This window comes from Neoarius graeffei, chromosome 15 (genome assembly GCF_027579695.1).
Source record: "Neoarius graeffei isolate fNeoGra1 chromosome 15, fNeoGra1.pri, whole genome shotgun sequence".
Classification (NCBI taxonomy): Eukaryota; Metazoa; Chordata; class Actinopteri; order Siluriformes; family Ariidae; genus Neoarius; species Neoarius graeffei.
The window spans coordinates 45204923-45230441 of NC_083583.1; the positions used below are offsets into that span (position 1 = coordinate 45204923).

The 25519-nt window shown below is 41.3% G+C and overlaps 1 protein-coding gene across 32 annotated transcripts in view; it reads right to left on the bottom strand.

Annotated features, from left to right (window-relative positions):
• Positions 1 to 25519, bottom strand: part of celf5a (cugbp, Elav-like family member 5a) — a 355737-nt gene that overhangs the window by 321653 nt on the left and 8565 nt on the right. For all 32 annotated transcript variants that reach the window (XM_060941443.1, XM_060941444.1, XM_060941433.1 and 29 more), the window contains exon 2: positions 20926 to 21008. In XM_060941443.1, the coding sequence (XP_060797426.1) occupies positions 20926 to 21008 (83 nt within the window). The remainder of the gene's footprint in view (positions 1 to 20925; positions 21009 to 25519) is intronic.

A 25519-nucleotide genomic window follows, 5' to 3' on the forward strand; every position in this document is an offset into this window, starting at 1 on the left:
TAGCTGTCCTGTGAAAGTGGGTGGAAATTGGCAAATAAACAAATTGGGAGAAAAAAAGGGTAAAAAGCCAAAAAAAAAAAAATCATAGTATTTAGTCCTGTTTTGCAGGCAAACATTATAATATGAAAGCAGTAACTATAAATGTACCTGGCAACTTCTTCTCATAAGATGCTGTACATTTCAAGAGTACTTTTTACAGGTGGTGCCAGTATGAGAACCTAATCTCTAAGATTCAAATACATTTAATCTACTTTCAGTTCTTTTAACTGTTATAAAATGTTAATTTTAAAAGACTTCGGCCCAATAGCAGTTTTCTCTCTTATATATGTACCTTCTATAGATGTCAGTATCCTTGAAGTGAAGTTAATATTTAAGATAATCGTGTTCAGCATACTACTAACCAGAAATGCCAATATTTATTTATGGCAACACATCAGTTAAAATATATACATAGTTTAGAACCACTTCAATACACACAGAGATGCAGTACTACAATCCATTTATTATGCTTTTCAGACCTCTCAGATTAGAACACCAAAAACAGTGTGAAAAATCTGCCATTAAGTGTTCAGTGTTAACAGGAGAAAGTGTGTGAAGCGATACTGTGAAACAAAAAAAAAAAAAAAAAGAATTCACAATCTCTTACCTACTACCTAAAATAGACTCCATACCCAAACATCACCATTCTGAACATCTTTCAGTGCAAAAGTCTCTACATTGGTGCTCATAGGCTACTACAGCCCATTAAAAGCATCAGCTCTGAGCCGACAGCCTCGCCTTTTATCCATTCTCACTTCTGCCCAACAGTCCACAGAGAGTCATCAACAAGCACTGGCCCTATTTTTAGCTTGAACTAAGCCATTTGAATCTGTGCCATGATCTTAATTCAATACCTGAACTTAATTAAAAGTCATCCATTGGACTAAAGGGGTTTGAATGTACAATCCTTCCTGTAGTAGTAATGACAGACAAAGCTCTTAATAGTGCAAACATAATTTACACTATTAATAAAATAAATGAATGAATGAATGAATAAATGAAAAGACCTTGTTGTCAAAGACTCTTTTCTTTTAAAATGGTGCTACAAGGAAATAACATTAGAGGAGTTTAATTTAGATCACATTGGGAGAGATTTTGTATGCTCAAAGGGCCAAGATTTCTACACAGTACATTTTTACTACTATATGGATTAAATAGCGGGCGGCACGGTGGTGTAGTGGTTAGCGCTGTCGCCTCACAGCAAGAAGGTCCGGGTTCGAGCCCCGTGGCCGGTGAGGGCCTTTCTGTGCGGAGTTTGCATGTTCTCCCCGTGTCCGCGTGGGTTTCCTCCGGGTGCTCCGGTTTCCCCCACAGTCCAAAGACATGCAGGTTAGGTTAACTGGTGACTCTAAATTGACCGTAGGTGTGAATGTGAGTGTGAATGGTTGTCTGTGTCTATGTGTCAGCCCTGTGATGACCTGGTGACTTGTCCAGGGTGTACCCCGCCTTTCGCCCGTAGTCAGCTGGGATAGGCTCCAGCTTGCCTGCGACCCTGTAGAACAGGATAAAGCGGCTAGAGATAATGAGATGAGATGAGATGGATTAAATAGAGCCAAACCAGACTTCTGTTTGGGGCAATGATAGTCCTTCCTTTCACATTTTCCACTAAAATCTCTGTTTTCCACTCATCAAATGTTATCTCTTTCACATCTCTGCTTATTATTCCTTTTTAATATAGGAATAATAAAGCATATTATTATACATATAGGCCACTATTTCCATGGAATAAAAACATGTAGTCTATTTCCTTCAAGCAGGTTTACTGATGGCATGCAATATTATCATATCACTTATCTTCCATATATTACGCCACTCTCCCCAATGGAGCAATATTGTTATAATATTGCATGTTCTCAAGACAACACGTCACACATCAGAACACATGTGAAGATCCAATGACAAAACTTTTGCTGTGCATGTGCAGAGTCATTTCTTTGTCAGCCAGGAAAGAGAGAAAACGAGGCTAATCCAGTGCTACTGCTAGGATTAAGCACTAAATAAATAAACTGAAACCGAAGACGCACTGAACACCTGAAAGGCTACCAAAACTTCATGATATATTCTTCATGCATATTTACAAGAGAAAAACATACCAACAGACATCAAAAAACTGGAAAAGAGACACGTCGGAGATGTAAAATTTCTGCACTAGCAGGTGACTGTGACAGTTTTTAAACAAACATGGTCGCAAGGTTTGCTTCATTAAACGCAGAAGATTTTGAGAGAATTTTGGCTGCCAGATTGCTCTGTTGTGTGTAGTTGTCGATGTTGATTTTAAAAGTATCTAAGTAAATTATACAGGGAAAAAATAAATAAATAAAAAAAAAAATAATAATAATAGGCTTGACTGTGCTAGCATTGACCTGCGCTAGCACTGGTCTTTGCTAACACTACACCAGCTAGAAGGTAACTGGACTACCTCACTAACAGCACGGAGTCGCAGGTAAGCTCCCGTTGGCCTTCGCTAACGCTACTGCTACGCCAGCTGGAAGATAACTGGACTGCCACGCTAACAGCACCGAGTCATGGGTAAGCTTACATTGGGCTTCGAGAATGCTGATATGAAGAGTGTGTATGTATAAAATAATAATACTGGCTGGCTTTTTTTTTCATGGTCTATCAGATATATTCCATTCAGTTAGCATGATACTGAACTCATCTTCAACTCGTTCAATATCATGCTAGCTGAATGGAATATATCTGATAGACCACTCAATGCTAGCCATCCGTCCATCCATCCATCCATCCATCCATCCATTATCTATAGCCGCTTATCCTGTCCTACAGGGTCACAGGCAGGCTGGAGCCTATCCCAGCTGACTATGGGTGAGAGGCAGGGTACATCCTGGACAAGTCACCAGGTCATCGCAGGGCTGACACACAGAGACAAACAACCATTCACACTCACATTCACACCTACGGTCAATTTAGAGCCACCAATTAGCCTAACCTGCATGTCTTTGGACTGTGGGGGAAACCAGAGCACCCGGAGGAAACCCATGCAGACACGGGGAGAACATGCAAACTCCGCACAGAAAGGCCCCTGTCAGCCGCTGGGCTTGAACCCAGAACCTTCTTGCTGTGAGGCAACAGTGCTAACCACTACACCACCGTGCCGCCCCAACGCCAGCCAATATTATTTAATTATCCAGCAATTACTAAAAATATTCAGTAAGTTCAAAGGAACAAAAAGCAAATGGTATTTAGTGAAATGAGTAAGGAAAATGGACCTGCCAATTAGTCCTGGTAGGGGGTTTTGGAGGTTTTTTTTTTTTTTTAGCTCCAATAGCTATAGATGTACAATATATATCACTATAGATTTAAATATCAATGAATTTAAAACAAGTCAGAGGTAAGGATCACCTTTTAAATTTCTTATAATAAATGATCCAGTTAATGCTCTTTTAATTGCTGGAACATGTTAAGACACTCACCATATGTTGAATAGCTGTTTCCACTCTTACATACCCTCTATAGTTGCTAATATCCTTGTAGTAATGGTGATATTTAATTTGCTCAATATTGTTTTATCTCAAATCCAAAATCCAAAGAAATGTCTTACTCTAGCCAGGAAAAAAAAAAAAGAAAGACAGCAGATGCTAAGTGAAATAAATAATCCATTGGAATATAGCTTTACTGCTGTGAAAGGGTAACATCAGAAAAAAATGAATAAATAAACAAAACACTTATAATTAGTTACTCCCACCTAATCAACAGCTTAATAATCTCCAAATATTTTAGGGCTCGAATTCATTTCCACTGATCTAATGCTGTTCTGATTAGTACATTGTTGTCATCTTTGCGTTATTCTCCTACACGGTGCCATCAGGTGCTGGCATGATCTACTACCGAATTTCCGCTCATCTGCTGCCATTTTTCCAAAACAGAATTCTGGGGAGTGCCAAGAGCCCTGGGTAAACCGGGTGCCTGCCAGTCGATTCTCCTAACACCACGATGAAGCTGCTCCGAGCTGCACAGCCTACTACAGGAGCTGGCACTGATGTGAAATGAGAGGCTATTATGTTGCTTTTTGGCGAACCTAAAATAAAATCAACAGAGGAAGTAATGTGTTTATCTCTGTTATGTGTTTTAAATCCAGGATTAACAACTGCACACAAAGCACATTTGAATAAGAGGAGAAGCAAGGACTCGTTGGTTTATTAACATGAATCTGATTCCTGTGGTGATTATTTTTAACTAAGGGTAAGTGACCTATTAAAAAGTATATTGTGTTACACACTGGCAAACCGTTACTGTTAGAGCTGGGACTTCAGCTCAGCCAAAACTTAGCCAGACACCAAAAAAGCAACAGGGCAAAGGATTTTGTAAGGGATTATCGGCAGGCTGCCAGGTCGCTCCGTTGTGTGTAGTTGTCGATGTTGATTTTTAAAAGTAACTAAGTAAATTAAACATGGAAATGAATACTTAAATCTGAGTGAAAAATACTGTAGCGAGCATGCGTGGAAGAAGAGTCTAGAGACAGAAATCTTAGTTTCTCGGTCGTTAGCCTGTGCTACTTGCTCTTGATAGCACTGGCTGACCGTTTTTTGAACATTCTCTAACACTACTGATGAACACTATACTGGCTGGAAGGTGACGTCACTGCTGCACTGACGGAGCTGATTCACGGTTAAGCTCATGTTGGCCTTCGAGTAGGCCTAGGGCGATAAATTTTTGGTCCCGCCCAGTATAAATCAAAGTCTGATTGGTTAATTCATCTGTCACTTCCTACATAAACATACACCGCCATAGCCTTCTTTCCCGGCAATGAAGTCCTAACCCATGAGTGAGCCAGCTCTAAACTCTTCTCAGCCTAGAGACAAAAAAATAAAAAAAAGTCACTGGATAACTGTATTTTAATGTTTTCAGGACAGTAACCTTTTCATTTCTGAAGCAAATTTGACAGAAAAGGAGGCCAAATTAGAATTAGAAGAGAATAATTATCATGAAATTTTGAAAGAATGAAAACAATTAGATGTAACATTTGACATGCTGATATGTTTGGGCCTTCTCTGAAGGCCTAGAAGGTCCTAATGATTCCTCTTTGGTATTACAAATATTTTACTATGACCATCCAAAACATCAAAACCAGGCAGAGATAATCCAAAGGAGAACAAACAATCATAAAAGGTCAAAAACACAGGCAAAGCAGACAGAACAACATGGCTCAAACTTACATGACTAGGTAGAAGTGGTAATGATTTGTGGAGACAAAATGGTAACTGTGTGTATAACTAGGACCAGTATGTGCTAAAGAAATGGGAACAGGAAGTGAAATAAACAACTCTTGAGTTAGCGACTGCTGCTAACCAAGAGGGGTACTGTCCCAGCTTCCCCCAAAACTGTCAGAAAGGTGTATTATAATGTAATTTAGTATAATATTGATATCACATGAGCATATTACTCCATTCTATTTGTGACGCTTTGAATACTGATAATTTGATTTCAGCTGTTTGATTTTATGCTTGACAAATATGAGAGGCATTAGAGTAAACTTTCCAGACAGTGGATATGAATAGAGAAAAAAAAAGACTACATTACTTTGAAATCTGTCTCACTCTGATTAGAAATCAGTTGGAGGTTAGAGAAGATTCATAAAAATACAACAAAAAAGAAAATTATGGTGTGTGTGTGTGTGTGTGTGTGTGTGTGTGTGTGTGTGTGTGTGTGTGTGTGTGTGTGTGTTATGCCCAGTGGAGCAGGAGCAGTCACTGAATCTTTTTATTCTTCAGGAAACAAAGGTGAGGATGCTCCAGTGGCAGTTTGCCTAGCCCCTGCCTGTGACACAGATCAATACCGTCATAAATAAAAAATATGGAAAAACAGGTAAAAATAAGCCTGGTGAATAAATGTGTTGTCTTGTCTTCCTTCGTTTTCCCCATCCTTGCATCTCTCACCTAATGGATTGTGCAGTGGCCTGGTATGTGGTTTGCCCATGTTGCCATGGTGACTGGTCAGTATGATGATGAGCGACGACTCAATTCATTCCCGCTGCTCCTCACTGGAGCGTGCATACAAACACACACAAATATATATATATATATATATATATATATATATATATATATATATATATATATATATATATATATATATATATATATTTTTTTTTTTTTTTTTTTTCTCTCTCTCTCTCTCTCTGTGTGTGTCATCAGGGCACACACATTGCTCAGGGAGCAAATGGGGCACGCTCACAAACAAACACACACACACACACACACACACACACACACACACACACACACTGAGACTTATACAACCTCACCCTTGCTTTGCATCGACCACTCTGAAATAGAAGTATTACTCTGAGGGTGTGTGTAATAGCTACAGGCCTTTTTTTCCATCCCCACTGTTATACTATATTACAATATTGACAATCCTCAGTGGACAACAGACTCCTGCTATATGAAGAACATGGATCATGGTTTCTCTCCCCCCCCCCCCAGCTCTTCCTCAAACTAAAAACACAATATTCCAGTCCATTTCTACAGCTTGTACCTCCACGCTGACAATTTAATAATTATTCCTCGGAGGCATCTGGTGCTCACAGTTCTACCCTGTGATAGATTGGATGCTGTGGTGTACCTCTCTTTGGACTTCATAGCCAGAAGTGACAGTCAGCAATGACTTTCTGAAGGGAAAAAAAAAAAGAAAGAAAAAAAATGCCTCACAACTTGTCTTCATGACAGATTCATTTGCTAATGTTTGAACAGCAGACTAGCAAACACCACACCCATGTGTGTGTATGAAAGTGTGTAAGCATGGGACATCGCCATTTGAGTGTAATGAAGGCTCTTCAGTGTAAATCGAACAACGATCCAAAATCAAATTTGTGAAACTGAACAAAACAAAACAGGATACCAATGTGAAATGATCTAAGTACTGTAGGAAATGAATATTAATATTTTGAATGGTTACTGCTTCTTGGCCTTCCGATCCCCTCTTCTCATTTTCCTGACTATGACTGACTCTACATTTCCACTTAATCTCATAGTGTAATCGTAGGTTTTTAAAAATGCATTGTTTCCATGTAAATAACTACAACTAGTCTTGCATTCCGTAAAGAAGCACGTGGCCCAGTGGACTAATGGATAGGACATGAGCTGGGGATTGTGTGTTTGGGTTAGTGGTAGCTCAGTGGTTCAGGCATTAGACTAAAGATTGGAAGGTTATGACTTCAAATTCCAGCCACTTTTCGACCACTGAGCTCGTCTTCCTTTATCCCTAAAAACTGCTTGCCTCCAGCCTCAATTATAAAAGCACTTTGGATAAAAGTGTCAGGTAAATGTGAGAGATCATAGCTGTCATAGCAAACTCAGCACTGGAGCATTTTTGCTCCAGATACTTGTTGCTTCATTCCTGGAAATAGGGTTTCCAGGAATCACATTAAATTAGAAATATTACAAGTAGTTCATTTCTAAGAACAGTATTAGAACAGAATTATGTGATGTCAGAGAGAGAGAGAGAGATCTAGCTCTAGAAGCATATGCAAAGATCGCTGTGGGAAGAACAGAGCTACAGTCATCTAAAGTGTAACTACCACAATAGTAACACATATACAGTAATACCACAGCACTACTGAATTCTCTGTTATAATCAATCACAATTAGCTCCAGGCACAAGGTTTATATGGACTTGTACAACTAATGCGCCATATCAATATAAACCATTTAAAAACTTGTTTTTACTAAGAAGACATTTATTCCATTAATTTTTTTTGGAAGGAGTCTCCAGTGTCGGTGATTGGAACAGTCAGAAGTAAAGTTTTCATTCCCTTTTGAATCTTTTCCTCTAACAGCATACATTATTGTGGTCTTTTTTCTTTACATAATATACACATCACACGGGGTGGCACGGTGGTGTAGTGGTTAGCACTGTCGCCTCACAGCAAGAAGGTTCTGAGTTTGAGCCCAGTGGCCGATGGGGGCCTTTCTGTGTGGAGTTTGCATGTTTCCTCCGGGTGCTCTGGTTTCCCCCACAGTCCAAAGACATGCAGGTTAGGTTAATTGGTGGCTCTAAATTGACCGTAAGTGTGAATGGTTGTTTATTTCTATGTGTCAATGTCAAGTTGCCTGTGATGACCTGACGACTTTTCCAGGGTGTACCCCACCTCTCGCCTATAGTCAGCTGGGATAGGTTCCAGCTTACCCGCGACCCTGTACAGGATAAGCGGTTACGGATAATGGATGGATGGACATACCACATGAATTAATAATGTTAAAACAAAATGGGTAACAACAAGGAACAGTTATTCCATGAAATTGGGTTTTACGTGAGCTAATAGCCAATGAGGCGCGTAGCCATGTACGACAAGATTGAGTGGAATAACTGTTTTATTCTATCCACATTCACTGGATTTTGAGAAACAGAGCATTTTTATTTTTATTTTTTGTAAATCCGATAAATACAAACTTTATACAAAACGTCCGACAAAATCATTTCCACTTAGAATGTAAATAAACCAGCAAAATGACAGTAGCAATTTGTGAAAAATGCGATAATAACAATTTTTGAAAAATAAAAAAAGATGTGTTCTTACCATGAAATACTTTCATTCCATATTTTGTTGCTTTTTTATTTTTTGAGGTTTTGTTTTCAAGTAGAGCTTTTAAATTTCATCCTCGGTTGGTTCAGCAATACTCTCCGCCATTTTCTCCTTATTTTTCTTTCAGGTTTTTTTTGGCGGTTGGCAAACCAACTTAAAGGTGCATTACTGCCACCAACTGGGTTGGAGTGTGGAACAGGAGCTATTGGGGGGGACTATATTCTTTTAGCTATTTCTATTTCTTTTAAATACTTGATAAAGTGATATATCTGACTTGATGCACGCCACCATTTTGTTTTTCTCTACTCACGGTATAGATGACTTGCAACCACGTGATCAAAATGTGCTACGTCATGAGCATCCGCCATGATGGTGAATATACAAAGCAGCTAGGACGGCAGCCGCTGAAAGCGTGTCTGTAAACAATGCTGAATTTTCTCAGTATTACCACGATTTGAATGGTCAGGTGAAGATTCGATACAAAGAGAAGATAGATATGTGTGGTTTTGACCCATATTATTTTAAAAAGTCAGACTTTTCTGAAGATAAGATGCTTCTACCAACCATCGAGTCCCCAGATATCACATTCTATCTGGTTCGGCTGCCGAAGAATCAAGTCCGACCTTGGACGAAACATAGCCCATTTTCTGAGTGGGTGCCCAGTCTGGATTGTTCCTATCGTATAATTTTGCTGGCACTCCTAGAAGCGAAACGGTAATGCATGTGTTAAAATGATAGCAAAGACCGAATGAACCACGACAAGAGAACGCTCATTTTATAGCAAAATTCTAGCACCACAAAATAAAATTCTTCCATGATATTATTGAGAAAGCTTTTGAATCTCACCTGAGATAAAATGATTACTGCAAACACGAGCTGTTTTGGTTTTAGCCTCTGTTAGATCAGCCCTGCCGATATTGTTCAGCCGTGCTCGTCTCTTCTCCGTACGAAGCCTCAGAGTTTCCTCGCCCTCTTTCCTAATCACGGACGGAATTTTAAAAAATCAGAACGTGCCACGGTCATGAGTACTGTTGTGACCACAACCATATACAGCACAAAGATACGGCATAGCTAAAAGAACGCTTAAAGCAGTGGAAAAACAAAGAGAGTTGCCCACGCGTGACTGTGTTTTGTATGAAATGTCGCTTGAGCCCGCATTTGTATATCCACCAACATGGCCGACATCCGGGTTTCTATTTTGCTTTGACGTCACTTGCAAGTCAAGAATATGAGGTGATAGCCTAGTAGTAGATTAGCCAATCAGAGCATGCGATTGCTCATATCCAGTGAATGTGGATAGAATAAACTGTATTATGTTGTCCCCCAAATGTAACACCTGTATAGATGTACATGCATTCTGTATGTCTGCATGTTCAACCGCAAGCTATCTAAATAAAGTCACTTTCAAGATACAGAAAAGGTTGTGTAGAAGACCTCGAGCTGATACTCATATGAACAGCCTTTCTAATCTAGTCATACCAAGCACCTGGTTATATCTGATATCAGTCAAATATAGAGATCTTGCAGTCACGTGACCGGAAAGTACACAACCGCCATCTTGTCGGTAAAAAACACCGCTGAATACTGCTGCACTCGTGTACAGAATGGATCAATTTCAACCGACGGACTACACGGCTCATTTTTCTAATGAACAGATAACTAGATATATGTCTAAAATATACGATCTACAGATTTGTGACCCTTATGGCTTACCGGACGGAGTTTTCACGACCGGATTTTGAACTGCCAGCGGAATACCCGGACGTGTATAATTACCTCATTAACTTTCCCTCGCTGTTCAGTGGTGAAGCACTGCGTGCTTATAAATCTCTGCACAGTTATCTCTACAGAAATTCAGGATTTGTCAGCGACTCAGATGTGGCATCTTGTAAACAAGAATCCTCATTGGATGGGTAAGTCACTTAAGTATTGAGTATAGCACTGACCAGCCGATTATAGAATAGAATAAGGTAATTCCAAATCGTCCGTGTTGTTTACATGGATTTGGTGTTGGAGAGGTAGAGGCTTAGCAGTGGAGGTTTGAGTAGCTGTTTTCTGAGCTTAGTCAACAGGCCGGCTCTGCAGCCTCGCTTTTGCTTCCGCTCCCGGCGCCGCCTCCTTCGCTGTGCTTCCGCTAACAATCCACGGAGACCCCGCTGGTCTCGCTATCTCGTCTGGAATGTTGTGCATGCGATGGAAATCGCTACAAACCGTCATTTTCTGCTGGAAACCAATGTCCAGTAAGTCCATATGGTTGTAGTGGATATTGAAGTCCGGTACAGACGAACAACACGCAAAAATACACACAAAAAACATAAAAAACGTGCACAGGTAGGGAGAGCTTGTAGCCGCAGCCGTTGTAGTAGAATTGTATATAGTAGGGTTTTCCAGAAGAAAAGGTAGAAGTAAAAGCAGAAGTAGACCCAGAAGTAGAAGTAGAAGGCGGAATATGGCGTTTGACCGACAAGATGGCGTCTGTCACAATCTGGATCGGCTGTGACGTCACATGCAAGTGCTCCATAGTGAGGCTTTTCTCTTATAAACACTATATCGAGGGATGGATTCCAGACCAAGCCTACTAGAGGCTGAATTTTTAATCTTTATGTGGTAAGTTAGGTCCTAACTGTTTTAGCTGGAGCGACAACAGAGATAACCATGAACCATCAATAAGTTTGGGTTATAAAGGAAATCAAAGTTAGATAATACCACAATAAAATTATGCAAAGGATACTCAAAATGCTGTCAATGCCAAGCAGTAAGTCAGAGATTGCTAAATAGCTGGAATTTGATGGATGAGTTTACGAGGAGAAAAGCAAGAAAGGAGTCAGATGCCTCAGGTAAGAATGCCTTCTCTGTATCATCTCTGTATCGAGGCTAATCAAACGTTTTAATCCATGTGTAGTGTAGTACCGGTAAGTATGTGTAATCCATGAAGCAGGATACATAGTATTGAGGAGAATGTTTTCTCATATTTCTGCTTCAACTCCATTTTCTATTCGTTTAAGTTACTCAATTAAATATACATATCTAATTTGTTTCAATTATTTTACTTTGACTCTCTCACTCTCACTTTCCATGTCCTCATCACGTGCTGTCTCTTAGTCATGGACAGAGGGGCTACATGTCAGAGCTGATTAGTTTTACACCCTACCATGTCTTAAGTGTGCCCTTCATCCCCAAACAGAATGACACAACCTTTCTTGGCCTCTCCATCTGTCTCTGTTAGTCTTCCACCATCAACTGTGGCTTCCAAGAACCTGGCCGTAATCTGTCTCGCCTTCTCTCCTCTCTCAGCCTCCATTATGGTGCTGGCTAGAGCACACCTGCATTCACAGACCTGCCGGGGGACATGAAGATGGATTGGCAGAAAGAGGAAGTGGGCCTTGGCTGGCCCATCAGAGGCCCTCATTCAGCCAGACTCCTCCAGACAGAGTCCCAAGAGAGAGACAGTGATGTGCCATCAAGCATGGAGTGCAACCACTAACCTAACCCAGATCACACAGTCACATGACTCAATTCCACAGACGCTTGTGCCCCGTCTACAGCCATAACCTGAAATAGACTAAAGAGGCTAAAAATAAGAAACATTAATAATTCTTTTTTTTTCCCCAACCTGTGTCGCCTGAGGAAAAAACACTCTTGCCAGAAAAGTGGTTCACAAGGGGCTGTGTTTGGTGCACCACTAAATATTTCATATACCTCCTTTAAATTTTCCAATTTTAAAGAGAGAAGGGAGAAAGTGCTCCTGAACTCAGGGGATTTCTTTGGACCATTTAGGCCACTGATGTCCAAATGTTTCTTTTTTATTCACAGGAAGCATAGGAAAGCTTTTGGGTTTATAAAAAAGAAGTTGACTTTCTTTTTTATAATAAAGAGCAACACGAGAAAGCTTGCTTTGAAAGAGGCAGATGATAAAATATGTGTGGGTTAAAAAAGATAATAAATAGAAAAGGAAAGGCCCGTTTCTGCATTTTAAAAAGTCATGAGGGGAGAATTTGCTGAGCAGAACTTGGGTGAAGTTGTTGTTTTTTTTTCTGATTTAAAGGGCACCACTTTACTATATTCACAAACCCACCCCGACACACACAAATCTCTGCCACTGCCATCCCGTGCGCATCGTGGCAGTGTCACGGCTCTGTGAATGGTACATCCCTTTCCTCTGATATGACAGTGATGAAGGGTTTTTATAGGAATTGACTGCATTTACAGTATTTACTACAAACTGTAACCGCAAATCTGGCCACAGTAAAGCAAAACACTTCGGCGACAAGGAAATAGTAAATTAATCACTATTAAATCACATTAATTTATCATATATGCTGAACAGATCATCCAACAGGGCGGCACGGTGGTGTAGTGGTTAGCGCTGTCGCCTCACAGCAAGAAGGTCCGGGTTCGAGCCCCGTGGCCGGCGAGGGCCTTTCTGTGTGGAGTTTGCATGTTCTCCCCGTGTCCGCGTGGGTTTCCTCCGGGTGCTCCGGTTTCCCCCACAGTCCAAAGACATGCAGGTTAGGTTAACTGGTGACTCTAAATTGACCGTAGGTGTGAATGGTTGTCTGTGTCTATGTGTCAGCCCTGTGATGACCTGGCGACTTGTCCAGGGTGTACCCCGCCTTTCGCCCGTAGTCAGCTGGGATAGGCTCCAGCTTGCCTGCGACCCTGTAGAAGGATAAAGCGGCTAGAGATAATGAGATGATATGAGAATACTAGAGGTTTTTGTGTGTGGGTTTGTAAACTAGATGTGTGGCATCTTGCATTCTGGAGACCTTTAACACAACTTCAGTAAAGCAAAGGAAAGATATTGCAGCTTGGAGTAAAGATTGTGTGCCAACAATAATGTCAAAAATGACATTGCTGAATACTGCTGCAGTAATAACACAACAGGCAACATGGAAAAGGCAAAAAGCACACATTTATCCATGGTGTTTAATGTACTGATGAGTTTTACCATCTCATGGCACTGTGATCATTAAATTTAAACTATAAATGTCAGGATATGCAGGGTTATATTTCTTTGTAAATTATATTTAAAGTATTTCAGACCATATGCTGTGGTGTTAGGGGGAAAGGGTATTGGAGACAAGATTGAGAAGAGAGGCAGCAATCTGTGAACAGCAGTACGGGTTTATGCCAAAGAAGAGCACGTCGGATGCAATTTTTGCTTTAAGAATATTAATGGAGAAGTACAGGGAAGGCCAGCGAAAGCTATGTTGTGTGTTTGTAGACCTGGAGAAGGCATACGATAGAGTGCCAAGAGACAAGTTATGGTATTGTATGAGAAAGTGTGGAGTGAATGAGAAGTATATTCGAGTGGTGCAAGACATGTATGAGAACAGTGAAACAGCAGTGAGGTGTGCAGTTGGAAAGACTGAATGGTTCAAGGTGAAGGTGGGACTTCATCAAGGATCTGCTTTGAGTCCTTTCTTGTTTGCCATAGTGATGGATAGCTTGACGGACGAAGTGAGGCAAGAGTCACCATGGAACATGATGTTTGCGGATGATATTGTGATATGTGGTGAAAGTAGAAAGGAGGTTGAGTTGGGTTTGGAGAGATGGAGGTATGCATTGGAACGAAGAGGAATGAAGGTGAGCAGTAGCAAAACAGAATACATGTGCATCAATGAGAATGGGGATGAGAGTGTAGTGAAGATGCAAGGAGTAGACGTAAAGAAATTTGGTGAATTCAAGTACCTGGGGTCAACTGTGCAGGAAAATGGGGGCTGCGATAGTGAGGTGAGAAAGAGAGTGCAGGCAGGGTGGAGCGGTTGGAGAAGGATTTCGGGAGTCATTTGTGATAGGAAAGTCCCAGCAAAAGTGAAAGGTAAGATGTATAAGACAGTAGTGAGACCAGCTGTGATGTATGGATTGGAGACCGTACCCTTAACGAAGAGACAGGAGGCAAAGTTGGAGGTGGTAGAGTTGAGGATGTTAAGGTTTGCGACGGGAGTGACAAGGTTGGACAGGATAAGGAATGAGCACATCAGAGGGACAGCACATGTGGAGAGCTTGGGAATTAAGCTAAGAGAGATGAGACTGAGATAGTATGGGCACATCCTGAGAAGAGATGCAGAGCGTGTTGGAAGGAGAATGTTGAGGATGGAGCTGCCAGGCACACGAAAACAAGGAAGGCCAAAGTGGAGATACATGGATGTGGTGAGAGAGGACATGAAAGTGGCAGGTGTGGTAGAGAAGGATGCGGAAGACAGGGAGCAATGGAGACAAAAGATCCGCTGTGGCGACCCCTAAGTGGGAGCAGCCAAAAGAAGAAGAAGAGATGCTGTGGTGTTAGGACATTTGTCTTGTCTCATCTCATCTCATTATCTCTAGCCGCTTTATCCTGTTCTACAGGGTCGCAGGCAAGCTGGAGCCTATCCCAGCTGGCTACGGGCGAAAGGCGGGGTACACCCTGGACAAGTCGCCAGGTCATCACAGGGCTGACACATAGACACAGACAACCATTCACACTCACATTCACACCTACGGTCAATTTAGAGTCACCAGTTAACCTAACCTGCATGTCTTTGGACTGTGGGGGAAACCGGAGCACCTGGAGGAAACCCACGTGGACACGGGGAGAACATGCAAACTCCACACAGAAAGGCCCTCGTTGGCCACAGGGCTCGAACCCAGACCTTCTTGGTGTGAGGCGACAGCGCTAACCACTACATCACCATGCCGCCTAGGACATTTGTATTATGGATTATTAGATTTATGTAAGTGAAAGTTTTATAATTATTATTATTTTATCCACATTGACTGGATATGAGCAATTGCGCGCTCTCATTGGCTACTCTACTACTAGGATATCAGCTCATATCCCATAAGTAGAGAGAAACAAATTGACTGCTTTGTTATCAAGAATTTAAAAGAAACAGAAATGGCTAAAGGAATATAGTCACCCCCCCCCCCCCCCCCCTTTCTCCTTTCCCACACTCCAGCCCAGTTGGTGGCAGTAATGCAACTTTAAGTTGGTTTGGCAACCGCCAAAAAAAAACCTGAAGAAGAAGAAAAACAAAATGGCGGAGCGTGTTGCTGAACCAACTGAGGATGAAATAAAAACTCTTCTTGAAAACAAAACCCCCAAAAATACAAAAAAGCAACAAAATATGGAAGAAATTTATTTGATGACAAGAACGTATCTTTTTTTATTTTTCAAGAATTATTATTAATGCATTTTTCACAAATTGCTATTGTCATTTCGCTGATTTGTTTACATTCTAAGCAGAAATGATTTTGTCAGATGTTTTGTACAAAGTTTTTATTTATCAAATTTGCAAAAAATAAAAATGCTCTGTTTCTCAAAATCCAGTGAATGTGCATTGAATAAAACAGTTATTCCACTCAATCTTGTCGTACATGGCTTATTCAGCTCATGTAGGACTCGATTTCGTGAAATAACTTAATTATTCATGTTCAGTAACCAGGTTATCCTGATCAGGGTAGTGGTGAATTGGGAGCCTATTCCAGGAACAGTGTGTGTGTTTTTGTGGGAATACACCCTGAAGTGGGTACCATGCACACACACATTCATAGCTAGGGGCAATTTAGCATAGCCAATCAAAGAAACCGGAGAACCGGGACAAAACCCAGCCAGACACAAGGAGAACATGTGAAACTCCACAGATGGATGGCAACCCGAACTCAGGATCGAACCAGGGACCCTGGAGCTTTGAGGTGGCAACACTATCCTCTGCATAACCATCCTGCTCTCTTACTGCGTTTTCAGTACTAAGATTGCATTAACTTAAATGAGTAGTCAAATGTTTTCCTTTGTGTGAATGTGAATGATATTATGGGTTACACATACTATCAATTAATAACAAGGGGTTTGTTTGTTTGTTTTTGCACAGGCTATTTTCACCCATATAGTTATTTTATTATGTATATATATTTAATATTTCATGCAACTCTAAATAGCCATGTCATCCTTGCCTTCATCTTTAGTCACGTTTGGTATACGTAGAGACCAAAATCAGCACAGCAGCATTTCCTTCCATAGCATACATACACAGCATTAAAGCACACTGGTTTAGAGATTTGCAGAGAAAATGTGATAATAGGAGTTCCACTCAGGTGTGAAAAGCACAAACAATTAAAGAGCATGCAAATACACACACACACACACAAATGCAATTTTTCAACCATTCAAATTACTATTTAGCTGAAAACCATGAGGATAATAATTTATCATCAGACAGATTAGGTCTATTAAGTACATTTAGAATTACAAATTGAATTCACCATATTTGTCATATTTAATTTTCTACAAATGTGTTGGGACACTAAATATATAAAGTACACTTTTGTCAATATTTTGGATTTCATTGTATTTTATAACATTTATAAATCTAAAGACTATCCACATTATACAAAATACATTCACGCGCGCGCGCGCACACACACACACACCACCCCCACACACGTGTGGATACACTGACAAACAACAGATCAATGCCGTTAGTGCTGGCTGATCATGACAGGCTACCATGTATACATGGTGATGTTATTTGCCTCATCTCGCACTCCTCGGAGGACAGTGATAAGACTTTGAGCTATAGAAACAGACAGCTGTCAGAACGTCTTCCTCTCCTCAACCAAACTGCCAACACCGTCCTCCTCTTCCTCCCACTCGGCCTGCAGGGCTCTTTCTGAAACAAACTCTCGCTTCAGCAAGCAGCTGTGCTTTAGCAACACACTGTTTATGTCTGTGCCCATGCCATACTGAGTGCATCCATAACACAGAGTTTCACCACTTCATATTTGAGTAGTGAATGGAACAATGACTGGAACAATCCTTATCCTTTCCTCTCCTATCCCATCCCATCCCATCCTCTCACACCTTATCCAATCCTATCCCATCCCATACTATGCTAACCTAACCTATCCTTTCATAACTGGTATGTGGTAGATGTGATATGAACTTAACCTATCCTATTCTTTCCTATCCTATCCCATCCCATCCTTTCATACCTTAGCCCATCCTATCCTATCCCATTCAATCCTATCGTATCCCATTCAATCACATTCCATCCTATCCTATCCCATCCCAGCCCATCCCATTCCATTCTATCCTATTCCATCCCATTCCAGCCTATTCCATTCCATCCCATCGCATTCCATCCTATTCCATCCCATCCTATTCCATCCTATCCTATCCTATCCCATTCCATCCCATCCTATTCCATCCCATCACATCCTATCCTATCCCATCCCATCCCATTCCATTCTATTTATCCCATCCTATCCTGTCCCATCCCATCCCATCCCATTTATCCCATCCCATCCCATCCCATCCCATCCTACAGTAACTGGTATGTTGTAGATGTGATATCAATAATGGATGTGATGGGTTCAAAAGCCCCAAAGCCATTTTACAAGGTCACAAATTGAGGTCATATGTACTGCTCTATGAAACAGGATTTTTTTTTTTTTGGTCAAAAAGAAAAAAAGCACAAAGAAACTATCTGTTTAGAAAAACTGCTGTTCCAAACAACGATCTATGTAATCAGAACCAGCCATATAAAATGAGTTACCTGTTTTAAAAAGCACACGGTGACTTTAAGAAAGTAGACTTCTTTCAGTGTAAAAGTATAATGTACATAAAGTTCTGGGTCCGGTTGTTCAATACATGGCTATCTTTTGACCAATGGTTAAATCACTAGTTAACATTATGTTAAATATAACCTACCGTTAAACTGTTGTTCAAAACTCCTTTAAAGTTAACCAAATGGTTAAAATTAACACACCTCCCAGCCTCCGTTATCTTTTAACCAAGTGGCTAGGTAAACATCAAAATGGCATTCATCTTGCAGGCGAATACTGCTGGCATGTTCCCGATTGTTAATGCACGCCATCCAAAACAATTCAGATGAGGACCAAACAAACAAGTTACTTCAATACAACAACACAGAACTTCAACATCGGTACTGATTGGGTAGAGAATCTCTCCGTTATATATTTGATTTGTTGCAAGAAGATTTGGAACGCACAACGCAAAGAAGCCATGCATTGTTCGTTGAGGAGCAGGTGCTCACTGCCCTTAGATTTTATGCAAGTGGCAGTTTTTTCCAAGTCACTGGCGATACAATGGGCATCGAGAAAGGAACTGTTAGTAGAGTGGTTAATGAAGTGACAAATGCCTTTGTGTCCACGTCTCCTCCACCATTGCTTTTCTTTGTCTGGAGAAAAGTTCTTGTTTCTCTTCTTTCATTTCTTCATGGAAGAACGGTTGAGTGAAGCAGGTGTAAAATCGGCCATCTTGTCACAAAGGTGATTGTGGGATTGATGTTGACATGGTGTGACGTCATAACCGACTGGTTTGGGCTAAGCCAATTGGTTTGCTAATGGTATGGCTAAATTAGGGGCGGCACAGTGGTGTAGTGGTTAGCACTGTCACCTCACAGCAAGAAGGTTCTGGGTTCAAGCCCAGCAGCTGATGGGGGCCTTTCTGTGTGGAGTTTACATGTTCTCCCCGTGTCCACGTGGGTTTCCTCCGGGTGCTCCGGTTTCCCCCACAATCCAAAGACATGCAGGTTAGGCTAATTGGTGGCTCTAAATTGACCGTAGGTGTGAATGTGAGTGTGAATGGTTGTGTGTCAGCCCTGCAATGACCTGGTGACTTGTCCATGGTGTACCCCACCTCTCGCCCATAGTCAGCTGGGATAGGCTCCAGCTTGCCTGCAACCCTGCACAGGATAAGCAATTACAGATAATGGATGGATGGATGGATGGTTAAATTAGCTTCAAGAAGCAATTTTTTTAACGGCTGGTTAACTAAGAGCAGGTTAAAATTTTAACGGATGGTTACAGGTTAACCGGTCGTTAAAATAACCACGTTTTGAACAACCGGACCCTGGCATTTATAGTGCCATTGTTGAAAATGGTAAATGAAACTTTAGGCCAGACTGATCACTACCTCTCAAGTCGTTTCAGACTGTAATAGTTGGGAAAGGGTTAATGATAAACTGTAGGCGTAAATAAGTCATAACTCCTCTCCTGGGGAATCCAAGTTTACATGAATTACACTGAAGCCTTTGGCAAACTGCATATCAAGCAGGATTTTGCAAAACAAACCACTGGCATATCTACTTACCATCAGCACACAGCAGCAGGGGTTGATGCTGAAAGATTTAAAGTCAGCTTGGTCAGGGGATGGAGTGTGAAGATATAGCGGAACATGCATGTGCGTGCACGCACACGTGCACACGCGCGCACACACTGCTTCTTCACGCCTCTCTCTCTCTCTCTCTCTCTCTCTCTCTATTTCTACACCATCCCTCATGAGAACACAAATATTTGCAGTATAGTTAATTCAAGGACATGAGTTACACAGCAAGCTTGTGCATGTGTATTCATCTTTGTAGCTCTTTGCCTGACATATTCTCCGGTTCTGTGTGTTTGTCAGTAGGTGTCCCAATGCCAGCATTTACTGCTGCTTGTCGAATAGTCGTCATCTCTAATTTGTTTCATCACATGTAGATTTTTTAAACCTTTCAGTGGCCAGCTGCTTCAACAGCCTCTCTCTCTTTTAAAATGTACCAAAACATTCATCTTCATATCCTTTGTACCTTGTAATACTGGTAGCTGTTCAGCCCTGACTGATGCCCCTGAGGTTGGCATGTGAGTGCAATTAATGTCTGAACTACCAGCAGGCCAGCCTTAAATGCACTATGAGCGGAATACTTTTTTTAATACTCTGTTCTGCGTGCTTATTGCTACCACTAAGACGTCCCTCGGCATTCTTGAACAAGTGTAATTTTTATGATTCAAATGCCCTTTTACACAAAAGTCAATCAAGCTTAGAAGATGTGCAGGGATAAAAGAGATGCTGTTTTGAGGACCTGCCAGAGTAGTTCATGTTGCTGCATCTCTCTCTTTATGGTGCCCCCTTACAACTTACAGCTATTTCATAGAAATGTGAAAAGTGTCTCTCTGCGGCTGATATTGCCTCCTGCTTCTTTATGAAGCGGTCCTGTTCTGTCACAATGCCAAACAGGACACAGACGGGTTTATTTTCCACTTCTGTGCAACTGGACAACAATGACTACCCAGGCATTTATCCATAAATAAGAGTAATTTAAAGGAAAAATTGAAAGAACAGATGAATTGACATTTGCTTTCACTGGCTCTCCTAAGCTGCCACACTGAAAGCATCTGATCAATTTCTTGCCATATCCCCTACGGCAGAGGCACGATGAAACGGCTCTGAGCCTGATCTTAAAAGGCTGGGCTTATTGATTTATTTCCCATTTGGTTTCTTTCTAAAAACATAAAGCTTTGTCTTTCATTGTATATGGTGGCCCTCCTGAAGGAGCGGCTGTAGGCTAGCAACAAAAACTCACCCCTGGCAGCGTCTTCTGCTCATGGAGGGCGTTCTGGGCTTTGATGGCTGACTCGCGGGCGCAGTAGGTGAGGAACGCACAACCTGTGAGACAAAGCAATCAGGGAGACAAATGGACCAGTCAGCACAGGCGTTGTTAAAACACTAAATGGCAACACAGGACACGACCATTATTGCATTTTATGATCCAAATAACCACCGACAAGGAGTAGAAATGAATAATCTATGAGGTCGTGACAAGGATCACTGCTGAGTACAAAACAAAAACAAAAAATGTCGCACAAATATGTTGATTATTTCATGCGTGTCTTTTGAGTAATTGCTTATTTTTGTTTATTGTCCATGCTGAAAACATGAGCTGACACAAAGCAAGCACATTCCTTACAATGACAGGGCAGGAGCTGCTGCGAGGAGTCCCTGTAGACTGGTTAAATACACACAGACCCTTTTCTAATATGGAGGAGCCTGTCTCATCAGTTCCTCACTGATCGTGTGTGTGTGTGTGTCGTAGCTCCAGCCTGAGCTCTATAGATCAGCCTGCCATCAGTGTCCAAACCACCCACGTCTCAGCTGGGTGGGATAAACTCTGACTGCTCCTGACAGAGAGATGGTGCAGAAGGGAAGGCCTTGGGGGGGCGTGAAGGGATGCAGACAGTGGGGGAGGACAGGAGAGAAAATCTCATAGCCCCAGGGCTTCCAGAACACACTGAGACGACGCGCACACTCATGTATGTATGTGTGTGACATATATATATATATATATATATATATATATATATATATATATATATATATATACACATATACACACACTCACTTATTCATGCATGCACACAAGCACTGCCAAATGAGGGGCATTGACTACGGCAAAGCAACCCGAGTGGAACACAGCACTAGGAAGCAGGACATCATTAATGTGCCCTTGCTCTATGACAGTGACGGTAAACATGCTATAATGGTGCACCTGTGCCAGTGCCAGTCGATGCTTTGCCAGGGTTAAGCTGCTTCACTGGCAGCTTACAAACCCCTCAGTGGGGATCGCACTTTTATAGGTGTGAAAGTGACTGCTAAAAAAATGGATCTATGCTCTCTGCTCTCATCCTTTTTTGGCATGTAAATATACACTCTGGAGACTGGATGGTTTCAGAGTATCTTCTATGCATTTATTAATGTACAGAGTCGCTTTATTTATTATGCCACCAAACACTTCAGTAAGTGGTGCTAATTTGACATCTGCTCAAGATAATGAAGCATATAATAACAAATGTGACACAAGCAGACCCAGAACCAGGATCAAAATTTTAGTCCACATTGCAAAAACGTGTCATGGCGGGGGAAAAAATGGCAGAAATGACGAGATGAGATGAGACAGGTCTACGGGAACTCAAACAACCACTCTTTACAACTGTGATATGCTGAAAAGCATTTCAAAATGCACAGCACGTCAAAGCTTGAAGCAGATGGGCTACAACAGCACAAGACGACATCAAATTCCATATGCTGTCAGCCAAAAAAACAGGACTCTCAAGCTACAATGGGTGCAGGTTCCTCAAAACTAGACAACAGCACAAACAGGCAATGTCTTGCTCACGTGGTTATGACAATGCTGACAAGAAACACTGACAAAGCAGAGTTATGAGCTTTCTTTTGACTGTGCAATATGCTGTAAGCTTCTCACTTGATCGAAACTTCTGGAAAATTACAAGACATGACCCTTTCCATGCAGCTGAAACAGGCCGTGTCAAAGTAGGAGCTCCACTTGCTCCAACCGCTGTCCTACCATAATGATTTCCAGTAGCAAACAAACAAGTTCACCAATTATGTACTTTTGTCCATTACAACTTCTTATTAAGCCAGCATTGCTTGTGATCACGTGAAAGTGTTGTTATGTCTATAAAGCTTCAACAAAGGCCATGTTCCCTGACCCACAGTTTGAACGGAATGTTTCGCATCGTGCAATTATGGTACTCCTAAATTGGATGCTTTTGCAGAGGCGGAAAACACTGCATGTCTGGAGCAAATTAACTGCCGCAATAACATTAGTAAAAAAAAGAAAAAGAAAGAATGAAAGAAAGAAAGAATAAATATGTGAAAAGCTAAGAAATACAATCTCAATTTAAAAAGTGTTTCTCCGTGCTTTAATGTATGGTGTAATACGCATTTGCAGCCCACAGGCAGTGACTCTAACAACTTCATAATTGGAATCCAAACATACAAATTACTAGCAAGCTGTTGCATACCAAGTGAGAATTTCTTAGGCTGCATGATGAAATTATATGAAATACAACATAAAAGAACCTTGCTGACATAGCGACAAGTGGTGGGGGGGGGGGAGAGGGGGAATAACAGGGACGGTGTAAGTAAATGATCTGCCACGGTGTTTGATAATCACATCTTTCTACATTTGGTGCTTATGCAGTGTGAACAATGTTGGCATGTACAGAATGCTGTCATTTCTAATAAGAAGCTGCATATACTATAGGCCTTGTGTACATACTGTTCCAAGTAAGACTCCAGGCATGACTGGAGCTTCATGGAAAGGCGTGGTAGAGATTAAGCAGGCTAAATGGGGGCTGCTTTTCTGCTTCTTCGCCATTGACGGCATCCATTTGCTGCCTTATTTATGGACAGTCTATTGGAACACCAGTGCTAGTGTGGCTGCCACTGTGCCGTGATTCTCAAGTGCTCCACCACTTTGAGCCCTAAGCTGTGAGGTGCCCATTAAATGTAGATGTCTTCGGGATAAATCTGGCTCTCAATGATTCAATTCTTCTTCTCCTAGCCTAATCACTTTGCAAGCCTCCTCTCCATCAGTTCTGCTTCCTTCTCTACCCTGTTATTAAAAAAAAAAGCCTGGATTTCTCATCACAGTGTAGTTAGCTCTTAAGTAGTGGGCCAAGGTCTGATGCACTGAACATAAAGTCTCATCAGGCCCTTACTTTGAATGCACAGATCTTAGACGTGTTCTACATAATGAGCACCACCACCACCTACATCACCACAAGAGTACAACGCAATCACCCTAACTGTTCCGACAACAGCATTGTCCCTGCCCCGGCCTAATTAGCTTGTAATGAGTTTTGTAATATAGGCAGTACTCTAGCGTAACCTGTAAAACTTAATTAAGGCAGGCACCTTTAAGTGTGCCCAACATCCATGCTCCTTGTATAGCTGAGAGTCAGCAGGCCAGGAGCACAAACCTCGTCTTAGGGCTAAAGGGCTTCTTCATTACACATGTATGGACTGATCCTTTCACACTGGACTGAGCCCCAACAGAGTGCTATGACCTGCCACCTGATGTGTAAGCATGACCCTGGCAGGGTGTAAGGAAGAGCGGGCATCTGGTTAGATTTTGATTCAATCAACAAATATAGTCATGACAGCCCATGCCGTACACACATAATTAATAATGTTTTCAACTAAACTTGTAGCATTATATTTTAATTGATGCCTGGAACATCACTGGAAAGAGTCAGTAGTGTTTCAGCTGAGTCATTTCAGGTCAACGAAGCAGGAAAAGTTAGGGTGTGAGTCACTGGCGCTTGAGTTAAGTTTAAGTGACTGCACAGAGTCTGGGGCTGAAGTTAAAAAAAAAAAATACATCACATGCAAATATATATATTGCAGTACTTGAACAGACTGATACAAATAAGACTGGAGACTTCACATCTTCCAGAAGAAAGAAGACATAATCAATAACGTAAACCGTAATATAATATATAATCTGATTTAGTATAAATCCGGAGGTGATTATAGGAAATCGTGTGCGCTGATTGGTCAGACTGTTTCTTGATAATCACCTCCAGCTACTCGGCAAAATGGCTGCCAAGCACTTTGTCACCATAAGTGAGGAAGAATTACAAATTATGAAAAAGAAAATGCTGTTCCTAAAAGCACTAAAGATGCTACAAAGTTTGGTCTAAAATTACTCAAAGGTAAGGTGGAATGGTGATTTATTTTATGGATTTCAAAACTAAGCATTTTATGTGAGTCCGCGTAGATAAGTGACACAAGCACTTACATTTTTACATTTGCATGCCACGTTTGAAGATTGAAATAAATTATTTTTTAAATACGATTTATTTTTATTTTTTTAATAAATTGCTGGTGTATTTATACTAAAAAAATTATCTGCTTCTGGCTCAGTGATTATCGCTGAATAATAACCTCGATTTCATCTCAGTTATTATTCACCGATATTCACCTTGCCTTTGGTGAATAATTCTTAAATATTATATTATATTATATTATATTATATTATATTATATTATATTATATTATATTATATTATGGGCGGCACGGTGGTGTAGTGGTTAGCGCTGTCGCCTCACAGCAAGAAGGTCCTGGGTTTGAGCCCCGGGGCCGGCGAGGGCCTTTCTGTGCGGAGTTTGCATGTTCTCCCCGTGTCCGCGTGGGTTTCCTCCGGGTGCTCCGGTTTCCCCCACAGTCCAAAGACATGCAGGTTAGGTTAACTGGTGACTCTAAATTGACTGTAGGTGTGAATGTGAGTGTGAATGGTTGTCTGTGTCTATGTGTCAGCCCTGTGATGATCTGGCGACTTGTCCAGGGTGTACCCCGCCTTTCGCCCGTAGTCA